Source organism: Aythya marila (assembly GCF_965140915.1).
Source record: "Aythya marila genome assembly, chromosome: 16".
In the NCBI taxonomy this organism is placed as follows: Eukaryota; Metazoa; Chordata; class Aves; order Anseriformes; family Anatidae; genus Aythya; species Aythya marila.
Window position 1 is genome coordinate 8,417,347 of NC_139057.1, and position 18,390 is coordinate 8,435,736.

Sequence of the window (18,390 nt, forward strand, 5' to 3'; positions counted from 1 at the left end):
AACAGCTGAGCAAAGGAATGTCCGTACCTTCCAGCAGTGAGCAGTATGAGGACAGGTCAGAATTCAGGTGAGAATGTCCCAACATACACACCTAGCTCAGCACCATCAGGAACCTCAGAAATTATCTTCAGTTACCTGCATTCAGTGGAAGTTAATGGCATTCCACCTGAGGCAGTCTCACCCAGGAGCTTCAGATCAGCTCTCACTGCTCTGCATGCTTCTGTTTTTCTCTGCTCTGTTAGAGTAATGCTCTAATACACTGCAATGTTGAAAACAGTCTCATGCAGAATCATCAATTGCAGGACAAAACCTGCTGTATTTCATGACCAGCTTTTTCAAGAGCTTGTTGATGAGGCGAGTCTCATCTCAGAGGTTAAAAAATGTGACTGGTAGTAGTTTAGGTACTTACTGTAAGGTTTTCCAATTCTAGCTGTCGTACTGTGTAATACGATTTTATATCTTCAGATATCAAGGTTAGTTTTAAGTTTGTATCTTCAAAAAACATTTCTTTTTCTTCCTTCCGTGGCCAGTACTGCGCACACTTTACCTAAAAACAAGCAGGTGCCATTTATATTTGTGTAAAATGCAATAAATAACTATTCTTAAATACACATTTTCAAATGAAATTATTTCTTCATTGCTTCTATTATAAGAAGGACTAATTCCAATGTGAAGAATACCAGTCTTCCTTTATGCTGCAGAACCATGTGTTCAGTACGTTTTTTTTTATGAATCAAGTTATTTTGACCCTGATTGAAGTCACAAAGATACCTAGGGATTGTGTAGGTAGAGCTCTCTTTCTCCTACTGAAGCTGAAAGGCTGCTACAGAGCTGCACCACTGTGGAATCTAATCAAAATCAAAGTCATTATTTATTTTGGCCTGTGCCAGACCAATCATAAAAACCAAAAAATTTAATAATTTTCTAAATATAAAAGCTGTTGTAACACTCTGCCAAGATCTGAATTTTTGTCTACTCTGCATTTAATGCGTTGACCTCATTGAAACATTTCCATTTCAAAAGAAGAGATGTTAACAAGAGCAGAATGTACCATAAAAAAATATTATGAATTCCACAAAGAAGCTACGTACAGAGAATTGCAACATTACTAATTTGCAAGTATAACATCAGATGAGATTTTTGTTTACTTCATTCATTTACCACAAAAATAAAAACAGCACTGAGATCATTTTAATTTTACATGGCACGATTTAAGAATAAAGTGCCAAACAAAAAAAAAAAACAACCTGTATTCAGCAAACATTCCTATTTCTCACTGAATTTCAGTTTCACGGTAAAGTTTTCCAGAGAGCTTAGTTTTGCAAAGGCTGCTACATGCTAGAACCTTAAACGAGTCAGTCAAACAGACAAGTAGCACATTTTGTAGCGGTGTAGGAAAAAACAGAACCTAAAGAAACTCATCAGTAACAAGAATAGGGAAGTCTGCAACCGAGTTTATGACCATTAAAACTATGGATATGATGCTGGTGAGAACTGGCCTGCTATTTCTGCCATTAAGCACTGCTTCTCTGAAAAGAGATTATGACCACCACTTGTCCATAGCTAAGCTTTCAATGGGAATGGATTGTTGGACATGGTTAGAGTGCAAATAATATAGATTTAATGCTGAAATGTAAAAACACCGATAAGAGAAGAACAGCATTCTCACCCCAGGATAATTTCTGACAGCATTTTAATGAATAAGAAAATCCTTCAGTATTTTGTTCAGTGGTACATGAATTCTAGTTTTGCCGAGACAAATTCTAATTTTTATTGAAAATGTATCCTCTGGCTTATCAGTGTATAGAACTCGATTAAAATTCTCTGCACTTTTATGGATATTAAAGTTTATGAAACAGCAACTCGCTTTGTGTCTAATTTCTCCACCAAGTGTGTCTGCAAACAATATTGTGTTGTGCTCCACTGTAGGTCCCCCACTGCTTTTTGCTGAGAAGTGTTAGCAGCCTGTCCCAAGGGATCACAGTAATTCGTTTTGTTCAGAACTATGGACATTGCAGAGAATGAGTGGGAATGGCTGGAAAGGAGAAAACTATTGAAAACTATGGTTACTGCATCTCTTGAAGTTTCATTTACACTAAAAAGGAAAAGCAAAACACTTGATATCAAGACTGCATTTCATTAAAACACAACTGATTGCACAAGAATTCTTTCCTGACTATGCAAAACTGTGTACCACCCAGTTATCACTGGTAGATACCCAGCATACCCAGCACCCCTACTCTGAAGTGTCTTTATACTGACTGCATTGTGATGTTTAACTTCAAATTGTGCGTTTCTGTCAGTTTTTAAAACCGCTTTTGTCCCAGATTTGCACAGATTTACCAAGTCTACTTCAGGACCACGGGATGGCAGCTGTGGAGTTAGCATATGAGCAAAGCTCCGAACCCACGGATGAAAAATTAATTCCATGCTTGATGGTTCCTGTCTTCACCACCACCAGAAGGGCTGAGGCATTTCCTCTCAAGACAGCAGCTACTCTGTGTGCCAGAGGAACCATCCCTTTTTATCTATCAGAAGGTTAATTACTTAAAATAACCCTGATTGTTTGTTCACCTATTGTTCCCCTTCATCATTTGTCTGTCCTGCCTAATGTAAACTTCCTAAAAGGTCCGGACAGACCCAAGCCCTCTGCACTTGTCCTAGCGAGCAAAGCCTTGGCTGAACAGCAGGTTCCCTATCTCTGACATCACTGCTTCAGACAGACACCAGTACAAGTACTTTTGATTGTAAAACAATGACCCTGGAGGAGAAACAACATACGTAGCAGGTAAGTTTAGAAATCAGAGCTCTTACTGCATGAAGGAAGCCTGGAGTCAGAGGCCCTGTAATTACTCTAAAGCTGTTTCATACTGCTTCTGAATGAGTGCTTGGTGTGAATAACCTTTGACAGGCTGACTGTGCGTGCAAGGAAGAGTGAGAACTACATTCAGATACCTAGGTTAGCAGTAGAGAGCAAATATTTATTTTTTGTGGAGAATTATGTTGTGTTTGTGTCTTACTTCAGCCAAATGCAGAAGAAATTAGGACCTGTAATTACAAACAATAGTTTTCTGGATTTATTATTTCACCAAGTACCCAACCCTAAACACAATTTGTTAGATAAAATTACTTACAGTCACCTTTTTTCCCCCCTTCTATTACTGTTCTTCACCTTTTTTTTTTTTTTTAATTTAATTTAAACCAAAACATGCAATGAACATACAGCTCAAACCAGATAAATACTTACGGATCCCTTTTCCATCACTCTGTTCAACATGACAACACCACGGCTTTTCTGTTCCCAAACCATCTCCCAAAAGTGACCACAAGTATTTGGCAAAGGTCCCTGCAGAGACAGAATCCCCAGAAATAAGCGTTATTCTCTGTTAAAGTCAGACTAATGTTCTCCAGTAAAAGTTACTGCCCTAGGCAATAAATTTAGGCAAGAAGTAGTAACAAGCAACTTCTAATTTCAAACTGGAAAAAAAAAAAAAGAAAAAAAAGAAAAAAAGTAGTGATATAGCTTTAATTTCCAATTTCCCACTATGAATTCACCCCATGAAAGCATGATTAATCTTCCCTACACACACACATAACAAGAAGACAGAAGTAGTCTCATTTGCAAGAAGAGAACTGGGAGCGAAAATTGCTGAGAGAATTTTCTTAGGCAAGTAAGCAAAAGTAATGGGGAAATAACTTCCCATTGACTAAGAGCAGAATTAACGTATACATTTACCTCTTCTGCAATACATCATTGTTATTCATAATACTTGACAGTCCACTGAACAGAGAAACATCCGAAAGACAGAGAAAATGCCAGATCACTAACAAGTTATATGGTTTTGCAGAATCTTCATGGATGTGCTTTTGGACTGAACAAAATGATAATTCCTTTTAAAGAACTACTGTCTACTTAGAATTTCCTTCTAACTTTATGGTTTTGCTTTGTTCCTTTGCTCTTCTCTACTTCAAAACCATTGTTCTGAATTTTGGGCAACACAAACAAACCTCTCACATTTGCTGTCTACCAAAGAGCACTGCAGGACAGCGCCCTCAAAAAGCCAGTCAAAACCATTAAATATTGGATCAGGAAAGGTAGCTGTATGTGGAAAAGTCAGATATGCTGCTAAGTAGCAGCAGTTCTTCCTTTCAACCCAATGATCAGCCTTCCCTCTCCTGAGTAAGGAAAATAAAAGCTGCACAGAAAAATTTTCATATTGAATGCTCCACTGTCTGCTTCTTCATTACAGATTTATCTTTATTCTCTAGAAACAGGAAGGAAGAACTTCTGAACTTTACTTGAAAATATTAATCCCAGTCTACCTTTATCTAAAATGTGGGAGGAAGGAAAAGAAGAGTCAAGATTAAAAGCCAGGACTATTTCCAGGGAACTGAACATTTAGGACAAACAAGAATTCCAGCACATTTGCCAGCTCTCAGAATAAGACGACAGTACCTGGGTGTTTTTGAATGTGCTACATAATTAGGTGGGGAAGTCACAGATTCAGTGAAAGACAGCAACTTTCCCTCGGCCAAATCCCCATCACTGAAGTCTGCATTCATGGCTTTCCTCTTTTCCTCTTTCATGTTGTAGATAAAAGCATCAGCACTGCCCAGTTTAGACATTTCAGGGACCATGTCATTAGCAGGTACACTATTTGTGAATGCCACACTAACATATTCACAAGGACATTTAACGACAGGCCGTAGAGCGCACTACCTCTTTTAAACTAAATGCAGTTAGGCATTAGGAAATCCCTAGCATACTTTTATCTGTTAGGCTGAGTAGGGCAGAAGTTATATAATGTGTTATATTTAAGTATGTTTGAACATCTTTAAGTCCATACTTAGGGTTCTTCTGTAAATGCAAAACCCTTCCACTAAGCAAAGCTCACTTCTGGTCAGAAAATTTATCAGACAATTTAAGATTATAATGGTCTGAAGTCTTTGTGCTGGCCTTCCATGTAGGAGAAATGTGATATATTTCAACCTCATCTAAATGTTGTTTATCATAAGCCAACACATCATAGGCAGATTTCTAGAAGCATGTTGGCTTCTGTTCTATAACAAAACCTAGGTAGGCCTAAAGTAAGATATACAAAGGGGCCAAAACACGCTACAAAAAGTCTGTCAGTGATGATGCAAAGGAGGAAAAATGTGTAGCATTTCTGTAAAATTGTTCCATGTACACAGTATGTTTATATAGACACAGAGATGTTTGCATAGACTTATCTAATTTCAAAATAAAGTAAACAGGCATGAGGTTAAAGAAATCCTACAAGAAACAATCCCAATCACCATATGATTTTTATGATCCACAACCTGCAATTACCTGGGTGAGGATGTAGCTCCTTTGGGCCTCTTCCATTTTTATCAAACTAGCATTGATATAGTCATTGTCACCTTGGTTTAGCTTAATTCGACTGTGATCAACTGCAGCACAATTAGAAAAACACTGGTTAATGTATAAGGCACAGAGCACAGTCCACGCACAGATCATCAAAATGTTATGATCAAAAAAGCTGAGTTTTCCCAAATAATCAAAAGAACTTAATCACAGCACCAAAACGTTCTCTGGTACTTGTAACTCTAGAAATGCAATATAGCGCCTACAAGAACAGCACTGCACCAGAGCACTGATGGCAAGTCACAGTCCATCTTCTCAGAATACGCTGGAGGAATAGAAGTATTTGCATCTGAAGTGCTCACAGTGGTAATGAGCAAAGCAGATCACACTGACCTATTTGTACGGTTATCCAGTTACTGTTTTTAAATAAATCTAGTTACACAATTGCTTATCTTTAGAAGCTTAAACATTCAAAATAAGCTTGTTCAAGGCTGAGAAAGGTTTGCCTAAACATATATTGAACAAACAGAACAGAGACTTCTTACTCTTTCTGTAGAGATTTAGCGACTTTTCCCAACCCAACCACAGTTTAAAATAGAAAGAACGATTAAAAAAAAAAAAATTACAGTAAATGTAATTTCACTGCTCTTTTGTTAGTTTCAGTTTGCTCTACGTAGAATAAAAAAACCACAAACCCAAGAGTTTCTACATTTTGCAAGAAAGGCAGATTGGAAGTAGTATTATCTAAAGGCAAAAAAAAAAGAACCATTTGTTACTCACAACCCCAAATATTAGAACTGCTTAGTAAGGCAACCTACGTGCAACCTTATTGTTTCTACAATTAACCTGAAGACTTAAGTAACTTCAAAGCACTAAGTATAAAATTTTGCTGGTACACAATGAAACTAGTGCCTTTGAGCAGAATATAGGCATTTGCCCAAATACACAGAAATTCTATAGGTTGTGTTTAAAACAGGTAGCAGTGCTGCACCCTTGAAGAAGAGGGAATGAGTCCTGGGTGTTGTCATTTAGTGCAGAAAAGGTAGTTTAGCAAACCAGCTGTGAACTTTCTCTAGTGTCCAAAATATCAAATATTTTTCACTGATCATTTGGCTACAGTCCTGTACCCCTCTGCACTCTGTGATTTCATTCCTGCAGTCTCTCTTGCACCTCAGAAGTCAGCATGCCAGGCACAGGCAAGTCTGAATGTTAGTGTCTTTCTACTCAGGAACATGGAAGGCAAGACAGGCTGCAACTCTGAACTGAGCTGTCACCAGTGTGCTGGGTACAGAGGACACATGCTCAAAGATGCACGGCCCACCAGAATTCACCAGAACGTGCAATGCGCAGTGATAATTATTTCAGAAACACGTCTCACACTAGTATCACCATCCTTGCAAACTTCCTGTTTTCTCTGTTCCAGATAGCTTAGGATTTATTTCCAGAGGTCATATGCTTTATGCAAGACTTCCCCATCTTCCTATAGCAGCATTTATGCTATATGGACTAGAAGGGTGCTGTAGTAAATATACTGCTATAGAAAGGACACTTCCACTTTTATTAATGCAATTTCAGCCACCATTCTTCCCTAGCATAAGAATTCAATGGTAAAGCAAGTTCCTTTTTTCAGTTTTCTGCTCAAGAACGCAGAATTAGTCAGCTGCTACAGTACAATCCTATGGATATAATGGCATCCTGTGACATCCATATTGTAACCAAAAATATTAACGAAATGAATTGACTTGAATGCATACGCATCTAACAGAAATCTTGTTCTTACATGGTGCTATTACAAGTCATTAGAGGTCAACTGTCTGTTGCAAACAATGGAAAAGAAAGTGTACTTACAGGGGCTGACATCTCTGTACCTATTTCTGTTTTTGTTTCTGGGATGTTTGGCCACTTTACATGGAAAATCACTGGCTTCATGCCTGATGTCCTGAAACAAAACAACAAAAAAATAAGTCTTAGATATGAACCCATCTAATATCATCATGCCATTTTAAGCTGTTTTCAGACAAACAGGCACTTGACCACAAATTTTAACGTGTGAGAGCTTTAGACAGTATGCACTCTAGGATTCAAGTTAAAAACTGTGTTTAAATTTACCAGGATACAACACTATTTGTGTGATAATAATATTATTAACTTCCCCAATAAAGTAGTAAAACATTTACCAGACATTATGCCTTTGCACTCCCGATGGAACAGGCTCTCTGACCCAAAGCACTTTCATATAAACTGCTCTATGCTATTGTTTCCATTATCAGTGGAACTATCACGTATTTTTTCTGTCTCATCAGGAATTAGAAAATATTCATTATGATAGAAAAAACACATCAACACACATGGAGTGGTGACTTGTCAACAACATGCTGCAGTCATGCCTTTCTAGGATCATTTACAACTTGATCTTATCAGCAAGATGCCATAAAGCTGCAAATGGCAAATACTGTTCAATTCACATGCTCATCTAAAACATATGTACCGTATAAAGTATATATTTAGGGTTTCTTCTCCTTCTCCCCCCCCCAATAGCTCAACTATCTGATACAATTTCAAAAGATAGAATAAAAAGAATTCTGCTGTCCCTGGATATTAGCCTCAGTTTTAACACAAGCACAACTTCACAGTGTGAATAGATACTGGGGAAGTACGAAATTCTTAAAAATTGTAGTACAAGGGGCTTTATAGTGACATTGTCAGATGTAATTGAGATTAATGAAAACTGAAGAAATGGATATACTGTAGAACTGATATTTTGATAGCATCATTAGGTTTAAGAAATCTTAAGACAGATACATCGTGCACATACATGGTAAGAAAAAAATAACCTGGCCCAGATACCATTGAAAAATCACCATTACAGAATCACAGAATCACAGAATTTTCTAGGTTGGAAGAGACCTCAAGGTCATCGAGTCCAACCTCCAACCTAACGCTAACAGCCCTCCACTAAACCATATCCCTAAGCTCTACATCTAAACGTCTTTTGAAGACTTCCAGGGATGGTGACTCCACCACTTCCCTGGGCAGCCTGTTCCAGTGTCCAACAACCCTTTCGGTAAAGAAGTTCTTCCTAACATCCAACCTAAAACTCCCCTGGCTCAACTTAAGCCCATTCCCCCTCGTCCTGTCACCAGGCACGTGGGAGAACAGGCCAACCCCCACCTCACTACAGCCTCCCTTGAGGTACCTATAGAGAGCGATAAGGTCGCCCCTGAGCCTCCTCTTCTCCAGGCTGAACAAGCCCAGCTCCCTCAGCCGCTCCTCGTAGGACTTGTTCTCCAGGCCCCTCACCAGCTTTGTCGCCCTTCTCTGCACCCGCTCAAGCACCTCGATGTCCTTCTTGTAGCGAGGGGCCCAAAACTGAACACAGTACTCGAGGTGCGGCCTCACCAGAGCTGAGTACAGGGGGACGATCACCTCCCTAGCCCTGCTGGTCACGCTGTTCCTGATACAAGCCAGGATGCCGTTGGCCTTCTTGGCCACCTGAGCACACTGCTGGCTCATATTCAGCCGACTATCCACCATCACTCCCAGGTCCTTCTCTGCCTGGCAGCTTTCCAACCATTCCTCTCCCAGCCTGTAGCTCTGCTTGGGGTTATTGCGCCCCAGGTGCAGGACCCGGCACTTGGCCTTGTTGAACTTCATGCAGTTGACCTCAGCCCATCGGTGCAGCCTATCCAGATCCTCCTGCAGAGCTTTCCTACCCTCAAGCAGATCGACACACGCACCTAACTTGGTGTCATCTGCGAACTTACTGAGGGTGCACTCGATGCCCTCGTCCAGATCATCGATGAAGATATTAAAGAGGACCGGCCCCAGCACCGAGCCCTGGTAACAAACTACTGAGCTAAATTCATCTCCTTTTGCAGGATGAAATTTACTTTGTAAAATAAACTTAACCAAATCAAGCCAAGTTTTATGTTAATTAAGTTATTTGTGCAGACACATATGTACTTGAGCACAGTGTTGATCCACACATCTACAACCACTGACAGAAAAGAGGTTTCTGTGCACGTAAATCTAGCGCTCCTGTAGGGCTGCTGGTAATGTACAGACCACTTGCATAGGAAGGCTGGGCACTCCTCCATTACCAGTTTCGCCTTAGCTCAGGCTCTGGTTTAAATTGTGGTAGCCTTCCAACATCAGAGCAGAAGGATTTTACACCAGCTCAAAAGCTAATTCCTAAAACACAGGCCAAACACGACTCTTTCTGATCGTCTCTGTTTTGCATAAATAATTATTTATAGTGATTTTTATTATATTTTTGGAGGTAGGCTATCTGCTGCAGCTTATTACTTGTTCATTTTTCTACCCCATTATTCAGGTATGTACTAATTGATACTGAATTTCACATGTAAAGTAAAAAGCTCTATTTTATATATACCTGCTCAAAATTAGTTCAGTATTCTGAAATGGCTCCTCACTGAAATAAGCCATGACATCAGCTGCTATCTTTTTATAACTTAACACATGGCTGCCAGTATTTCTGCTTATGAAGAATGCAGTCTGGAGAATATGATCTTGACTGCCACAGTCTAATATCTCAAACATGAAGCAGCTAAAATGGCTGTTTTCAGAAATTCGTCTCCGATGTTAGGTTGGTGGCTTTGTATTTTGCAGGGGTTTATTTTTCCTATGTACTGACTGAACAGGATTAATAACAGACAAAAACAGGGAACTAAGGAAAAATGGTCTTCTAGATCTCTAACCACATTTCCCACAGAGTCTACATATTTCTTTCTTTCTTTCTTTTTAAGTGTAAAACAGTCCCACAAAGTACAAAAAACAACACTTAGGATCCACGTTAAATATAGCAAAATGCAAACAAAAAAAACTTGCTGTAAATACTGGGTTAAATTAGCAGCAGCACCCATCTACACTGTTTCATTTCACAGCATTATCAAATTGGAAAAGAACTGTCCCCTCTTCAGAAAAGGAAACAGATCAAATGCTTCATTACAGAAATGAAATGATGCAAAGGAATTCTAATATAAAATTATTATACTCGTGTATATGCACTTAAACACTACCTCCAGAACATGCTCCCAGCCTCAGAGCTCCCCACATTCAGATACCAACATCACTCATTTAAGGATCTGACTTTTTATTGTCCAAGGAGTAGAGATTTGGCTATTAACTCACTGCCAAATACTATTTTTTTTTTTTAAGATGCCAAAAGTACAAAAAGAATAAATGAATTCTAGACTCCCGTATGCCTATAAGAAACAAAAAGAAAGAAATTACCCATATGCCTTCCAGAAACACAGGCAATTTTTTAAAAAAATATTTTTTCTGAAGCATGTTGCAACATATAGAGGAGAAAATTAAAGGGTGGGAGCGAGGGGGAGAAAATGAGGGACCTAGATATGGCACCAGGCAAGCCACTGTTTTATGAAAATCCAACTAGCATACAGAAATTCATTTCTGAACATGATACCAATAAAAACGAAAATCCTAGATGGCATGCATGCCTGGATCTCTGTGGTTAAATCCATGTCTGAAAAGACTGGGCATACTCTTCTCAGCAACATGGAATAACAGTGATTTTTTTTCTCTCTCTTTTTTTATTTTGTTTAAAGCTACAGCAGTTGGTAGAACATCTTCTGGCAAGAAACATAGACTGCTTCCAGGACATTAAGATGACTTCAGTGGAAATCAGATGGCCTTCAACAGAGATTACTGGAAGAAACATTCTAGCGATCAGTTCTGTAAAATGGCCACGTTACAGGCTCCCTTGGATGCTTCTCAGAAGCATCTGTGATTGCGGGAGTCAGCTATCAAATTAGGTAATTACGCAGTGTTCCAGAACACAGCAGTAACAGCACCACAGGATCTCCTGCTGGAGAGAGCAGGCTCATTCAAAGCATGGGAGCACTGTGCCACGGGCAGCCTGAAGCCAGTGACGCTGCAAGAACTGAAGTTAGTCGGGGATGAACACAGGGATTGATAAGGTTACTTATCGCCTTCTTGAATCACAGTCACACTGCAGAGATCCTGCCATTTAAAAAGGAAGCTCGACATTTCAGTTAAAAGGTCGTGCAACACAACACTTGATAAAGAGGAAGGGCTAGAACTGAAGTCAGTTTTCCAAAGTCAAATGCCTCTGGTTTTGAGCATGAGTCATCCTCTGCCACTCAGCTCCTGGTTGTAAGTCCTGGACCCAGTGCAAATACCCCTAAACATCGCGGAGTGGAAAGAGGAAGCTTGCCGAGGCGCTGGTTTTCAAACGGAAAGTTCTCATTGCTGGTTGTTTGTAGCAGTGACTGGGGCAAGAAGTTCTCCAGTGCTCTTCAGGAGACGGTTGCTCGCAGCTGCACGATGGGCCCCACGAGGCCTGACAGCATCCCACTGCCTGACACAAAGCCCACGCACAACACAAGGACGGGTGACCGAGCTGCTCAGACACAAGGTCTCAGTGTGGTGATGGTGTCCTCGTGTCCCAGACACCTTCAGCAGAATGGGGTGCTCATGGTGGCCAGAAGGCCTGCCCCAGCCTCCCTTCTGAAACCTCCTCTTAGGAATTCCCTCCGCAGCCCTTTCTTTCTGTTCCTCCCAAACTTCAAAAACTTCCCCTCATTTCAGCCTGTTAACCCCAAAATAGCCAGAGTCCCAGGTCTGCCAATTCCCTCCACCCCATAAGCATTTTCTGCCATCTTTCTGCTTGTCCTTACTGCCACTACTCAGCCCCTTGCTGGATTTGCCACATGTGAACTGGAGCACAACCCCACTGCTTGACCATGCTTTCCTCCTCTTCTTCAGACACCAACAGGAGGTTATAAAAAGAGCAGATCCACCTCAAAATCTTCCAGAAAGCATTAGGTAAGACCACACCAAGAGGCATTCATGACATCAGTCATTCAAGCACTGCAATTTTCAGCGATTTTCACGTCGGTATTTCCAGAGGAGCAGCTGCGATGCGCAGGCCTGAAGGGTCTTCGGATTCAGCGCAAGGCTCCCCGGAAACTCTGCAGCAGGCCTCAGCCCGATGGCACTATTTTATTGCCCCATAAATTCTGCAGTAGCTCAGACTAGGCGATAATGATATACTGCCATTTTAACAGTTCTGTTCCTACGGGAAACAGCAATTGCCAAGATCTTATCACAAGCTACAAAGGCACCCGGTAATATATCTGCTGAGCCAGTCACACTAAGGAAAGCAATTCACAACAAGTATATAAACACTTAAATAAAAAAGCAATTTTAGCTTAAGAGCTTAAGAAAAAGAAGTTTCCTCTTAAAGCTAGCGTTGAAAAAAAATGACTTCTATAAAAGGTAAGAAGGTTTTAAAAAAAAATAAAGTGAAAGCTGCTGTTTTCTAGGATGTCATTAAGGGCTGATTTCAGAATAGAAAACCCTACTACAATTGTATGATGTGGCAAAGACCTGTACAGAAGTCCGCAGGAACAACAGGTACTACTGGAGGATCCACAATGAACAGCTACTTTACACAAATGGGAAAACATCTTTAGTGTGTGAGGGAGCAAATTTACTCACTGAGAAGCAGGGAACTGAGTCCTTCCTTGCGAAGACATGAAGTGTATGTAGATCAACACTGCATGTAAGCCAGTTTGACAAGTAAAACTGAGCTGCTTATCCCTTTGTATCAGGACATTTGGATGGGGACAGGAACAGGGATATAATTTCTAGGTAACACGAAGGTCATCAATGTGCATCTAAAGACCACATGAAGACCAGACAATCACATAACAACAAGCTGCAGAATTTCAGCCAGTTTAGTGAAATAAATGTAGAATTTAATTTCCTTTAAAAAAAATAATAAATGTATCTAGTCTCTCAGTTTTGCTTTCAAGAAAAAGATAGCACTATTGATTTGCCTATTAATCTGCCTCAAAAAAAAAGCCAGTGGGCTGGTATGCCAAGCTTCTTCCTGAAGCCAAGTAGCATGAAGAGAGAGTGAGAAAGAGACAGGCTTGTTTAAAGTTCAACAACACTATTACGTGAGTTAAAAAATATATATATATAATCACACACTTGCAACATGGTTTTCCTAGAAAGCCCCTTGCTAATTCAGCACTATGTGGGCAATCTGGAACAGGTTGTAGCAATGCAGCGTAAGCAGGGCTCCTGACATGGCAGTCAGCTACTTGTAGGCATGGAAATAACCCCCCCCCCCCCCAAGAATGTAAACTGGGCATGATCATGCTATTAAATCATATCAACACTTGGGAAAGTGTACTAATTTCTTCTGTGCCCATGTTCACCACAGATTCCTTCTCACCACCGACTAGTTTCAACACACCTAACTGTAGAAATTTAAGGATCAGGAAAGTAAATCCTGCAGCACTTCACTGCACCCACCTCCTCGTGGTAGGTAACCAAACACTAAATGGTCAATTGAATGCCTGAACCCAAACAGTTGAAAGAACAATGAAACTTGCATACATACTTCTAGAAGCGAGAAAGTACTAACTTGTACCGTTTTCCGATTTTAACAGTACTGTATTTATTTTGTGTGTTGTCAGAAGGAAAGCATTGCTGTAGAACAAATGGCTGCAATTCTGAAGAACTCAGTTGTTGAGCTTCTCATACTGCTTCAGGGCCGTTATCTGCAATGAGCAAAAGCTGATTTTTCAATTCTGATTTTTTTCTGAAGGTTACAGCAGAGATTGGGTTGCTTGTGCCAAGCATTGTACTAAACTCTAATATTTGGTTAAAGAATTACATGAGGCTTCTCAAATTTCAGTAAGTTCAAAATACAGTTTGTCCTTGAAATTTATGACCCATAACAGAAGAAGTTCAGAGTAGCTGGCAGGAACACTCTACTTCTGCTGTTTTGTAGCCATGTACTCACTGCCAAAACAGGAAACAACTGAACGGAGGGTCAGTATAAAAAAATAACTGAAGTTTCCTTCTTCTCCATGTCCATCTCTATTTTTCCTCCCAGACATTCAATCGCTACAGAAGTGCATCTTAGACATTACTGGAAGGACAGAGACTTTTGAGAAGATGAAATGGCTTTTCTTGACAGCTGTTTTGAAGAAGCAAAGCTTTACTATCTTTATCATCAAACAAATTCAGTGCCAGGAAATAAACCACAGTCCTATTAGAGTGTCAGAAGGTTCTAAGTCAGTTACTCATCTCCTATAAGAAAAATAAGAGACAAGATCCAAATCTTGACTTACCCAAACACAGAGGTCTTCAGATAACAAATTTTGGTTTAACCTCATCTCAAATAAACCGGTGCATCCAACAGCCTGGACACCTACAGAACTCCCCAAGGAATTTAGGCTGTGTAGCAAATCCAGACCTTAGTTTGTTTGCGGTATGGATTCTGTATGAGTTTAAAACATGTAATTACAGGCTTCGAAAACTGACAGCTGTGGTTATAAACAGAGTCCTCCTTTCCTAGTTACCTAATACTTCATCCCAACATCTCACAAGCCACCTAATGGCATTATTGCTTTTACAGAACACCTACCACAAAAAACAAGGTAAAGACTAAGTGTGTGGACTTCGTAGGCTTCAGGGTGGGTGGAGAGGAAGGAGAGAAAACATAAAAACTGAAAGTATTAGAGGTGAGGAAGGGACAAGAAAAGCTTCTTCTCACACTTTCTTTCTCACACTTTCAACATGCCACATATTAGACCAGCTGCAAATGACACGTTGCAAACTGGAAACAAACGGAGGAGAGATGCCCTTAGAACCATTGCAGGTAGTTTAAAGTTTCTCAAAGGGATCTCTGACTTCATGAACTAGGAACTGTGGAATGACTTTTTATTTATACTCACTCAGAATCTTCTACAATCTTTCAGACACTACATAGTGTTAACAGCCTCAGTACTAGCTGGGCTAAAAGCATGAAAAAATGCATGACTTTACTGTGACCCCAAATTCTTGCATCATGTATTAGCACCAGTTAATCTTTGAACAAATGAGCTTATTTGATAGGAAAAAAAATTATGGATAAACAACTTTAAGGCTCTCTTGTTTTTGAGTGTCCCCTTTTCTGCAAGGTATACAAAGAGATGGTGACTTTCAAGATACCTACGTCAGTATCACTCCTTGCTCACTGATTGTTCACGAGCACATTGTTCACTTTTATGGTCATTAGTCACTGATTAGTCACTCTTTTTTTTTTTTTTTTTAAATCAAGAAACCTTATTTTTGCTCTAGCTCTCCCCCAAAATCATGCAACTATTTTCAAACACTTGCTAGACTTTGAAATACTTAAATTCATATACATGGTTCTCAGAAAGCAGCTCAGATCAATACACCAATTAGAAAAGCTTCACGTACAAATCCAGAAAGCCCAATTAATTTATAAAGCTCAGTGTTCTGTACAGAAGATGTTGTCTCTTCAAAGGTTTGCGATAGGATAACCTTTTGTTTAAAGAATTTCAAGGATTGTGCTTGAACAAAGATAGAAGACCAGATGAAAGCCAGTTAGTCTGCTTTGCACAGCCAATACCAACAGGAACAGCCAGCATGCATATATGGATTTCCAAAATTTACTATCTGCCACATAGAAATAATTTAATTTATAAAATTTGTAATTTGTAATTTAATTTGTGAAATTCTACAATAAGATTAAAGCTTCCTAATTGCTATCCAACAGCAGCCAACTGACATTACATCTCTCAGCAACCAGAGTTGCCTACTACAACCTACTACAAGATAGTGGAAGGCAACACCATGCTGACGTGGTTTACTCTGTTAGTTTTATCCTAAAAAAGCCCTTTGTTAAAAGGATAAAAATTTAATAACTGCATAATCAAAACTAAGTAAAAAAATGCATTTTCCATTGCAAACAGAAAGAACTGAGACAGGAGAAAAAGCTCGTCTTGTTCATATCTAAATTTTAACAGAAGAGATTCAAAAAAGATGGAAGGAATAAACTTAAGTATTACCCTTTCAGTTTTTAACTGTTTCAGGAACTATCATCAGGTGGTTCTTTATGTGCCATGACTGTGCAGACATATGGATAGCTTATTCTTGGAGCCCTGGAAACAGGTTACTCTACCAGGTAGCGGCTAATTTATCTTCAGAAGAACTAGAAAAATTACTGAAATAAAGACAGGAAGGCAGCAAGAATTCTTCTTCTCTATAAGCACAAACCGGTTGTAAACTTCATCACCATTACAGGAATTACCCTGAATCATTCTTATTCAGATTTAAAATCTCACCTTTAGAAAAACTTTAAGAGGAAAAAAAAAAAAAAAGCTTTATTATTTTAAGTCATTTCAAGTGATATCTAAAATATCGCTCATGCTTTGTTAATATCAGAAGTTTTACTTTAGGCAGAAATCAATATGCAGAAAGTGAATCAGTTCTGCCACACTTCCTGTAAATTGATTTCAGTACACTGAAACAAGTACGTTTAAAAATTTGAAGCACAAGAAGGTTCCTGTAAATGAACACAAGCACATAGTTCCATTTTCTAACTTACCGTCCTCGCCCTCTACACACAAAGTGCGTGTGATCTGATCTTTATAGGTATATATCGTGTGCTCTGCTGCAGGGACAAAAACTTGCCAAAAATTTACTCCCAATTCCTGTCAGCTGTACAGCAACCTTAGCGAGCAATGAAAATCATTACTAGGTCTGAAGATGTCTTTTCCCTCTCTGTTCTGACAAACTGCTTCCTTAATTTTGATAGAGACATCAGCAGGTTACCTGTGGGTTTGCATGCTGCTGGGATGGGTTTTTTCTAACTGCTTTTAAAGCATGTCTTTCCTAAGGAACCTACAGTTGCTGCCTTCCTCTCAAATTTCAGACTTACCGTAAGATTTATTCACACATTTAGGAAAACGATACCCAGATCCTTAATTGAATTGTCATTTCAGAATTTAAGCTTGGCCTGGCATCTGAATGACTCCAGAGAAATATTTTGGCTCCAGCTAGTGCACTGCAGGCAGCCCCCCCCCGGAGCACCACCACCACCCAAGTGGCAACAGATTTGATGCCTTCTCAGGTGAAAGCTGCACAGGTCTTTCCGATTCTTGTTCCATATCTCTCCTTTTTGATCCCAATATATGTCTGCTCCAAGACTTTTCATTCTGAACACATCAGAATTGGGCATGTGGGCACACTGCCAACTAAGTAAGTCTTTAGAATATCTGTCATTTTTATTACTACTGTTAACAAGGAATTTGAAAGTCTCCTAGTACAATACTAGGTATTGTACCAACACAGAAGGACATTACTTCTGCCTAAGGAGAGACTCCAGGCAGTTGTTTAAACTAATATTTGAACTACTGTCGCTGTTTAAAACTCCCTAAATCAATTTACATCTATTAACAAGATCATCTTGTGAACTATAACCAAAGTACTACAATTATTAAAGTACCCAGCGCACCCACACACAGATTGTGCTCTGTGGTCTTGATGAGTAATAGCACACTTAGCAGGTTGGAAAGCAAGCAGCCCTGCACATCTGAGGAGCTCAAGTTTGAGCCTTCCTACTAAGCCATGTTTAAGTTGTTGTTTTTGTTTTGTTCGTTTTTTGGTTTTGTTGTCATTAAAAAGAGACTTTGTTTTATATTAAAACATATTCTTCACATTCACTGAACTACAAACGAAACTTGTCTGTGGTATTTGTGTCCTTTCACCTTTTCCTGGAAAGTATGTTGACTAAAAGCCAAACAAACAGCACAGCACTTTAGCTGCTTAATAGACAAACACTGCAGTCATTTTGCTCAGGACAAATATTTTAAAGAAACAAAACGAAATCCCAACTGCTAGATTAAACAAACAAACAACCAACATGTGCCAACATTTGTGTATTCACCTTATCAGCAGTTTGAACGTACACAGTTGCAGAACTGCAGCACTATTTTTTATCCTTTAGGTAGATGACAAGTTAAACATATCTAGCTTACCAAGCTGTGCTTTAGAAGTATCGGTCACATTACCAGGAGATTAGTCAAGTCACGACATGATGTACTGTCTGGGTTGGAAGGACCTTCAAGGATCACCCAGTCCAACGCCCCTGCCATGGGCAGGGACTGCCCTGTGCTCCCTGTGCTGCAGCCACGTACATTCCTCAGGAACTAACACGACCTTTTAAAACAACA

The 18,390-nt window shown here is 39.6% G+C and overlaps 1 protein-coding gene across 3 annotated transcripts in view; it reads right to left on the reverse strand.

Annotated features, from left to right (window-relative positions):
• PTPN1 (protein tyrosine phosphatase non-receptor type 1) overlaps positions 1 to 18,390 on the reverse strand; it is a 42,677-nt gene that overhangs the window by 6,172 nt on the left and 18,115 nt on the right. For all 3 annotated transcript variants that reach the window (XM_082773088.1, XM_082773090.1, XM_082773089.1), the window contains exons 2-5: positions 7,196 to 7,286; positions 5,333 to 5,433; positions 3,248 to 3,346; positions 410 to 547 (exon numbers count right to left, since the gene is read on the reverse strand). In XM_082773088.1, coding sequence (XP_082629214.1) covers positions 410 to 547; positions 3,248 to 3,346; positions 5,333 to 5,433; positions 7,196 to 7,286 — 429 coding nt within the window. The remainder of the gene's footprint in view (positions 1 to 409; positions 548 to 3,247; positions 3,347 to 5,332; positions 5,434 to 7,195; positions 7,287 to 18,390) is intronic.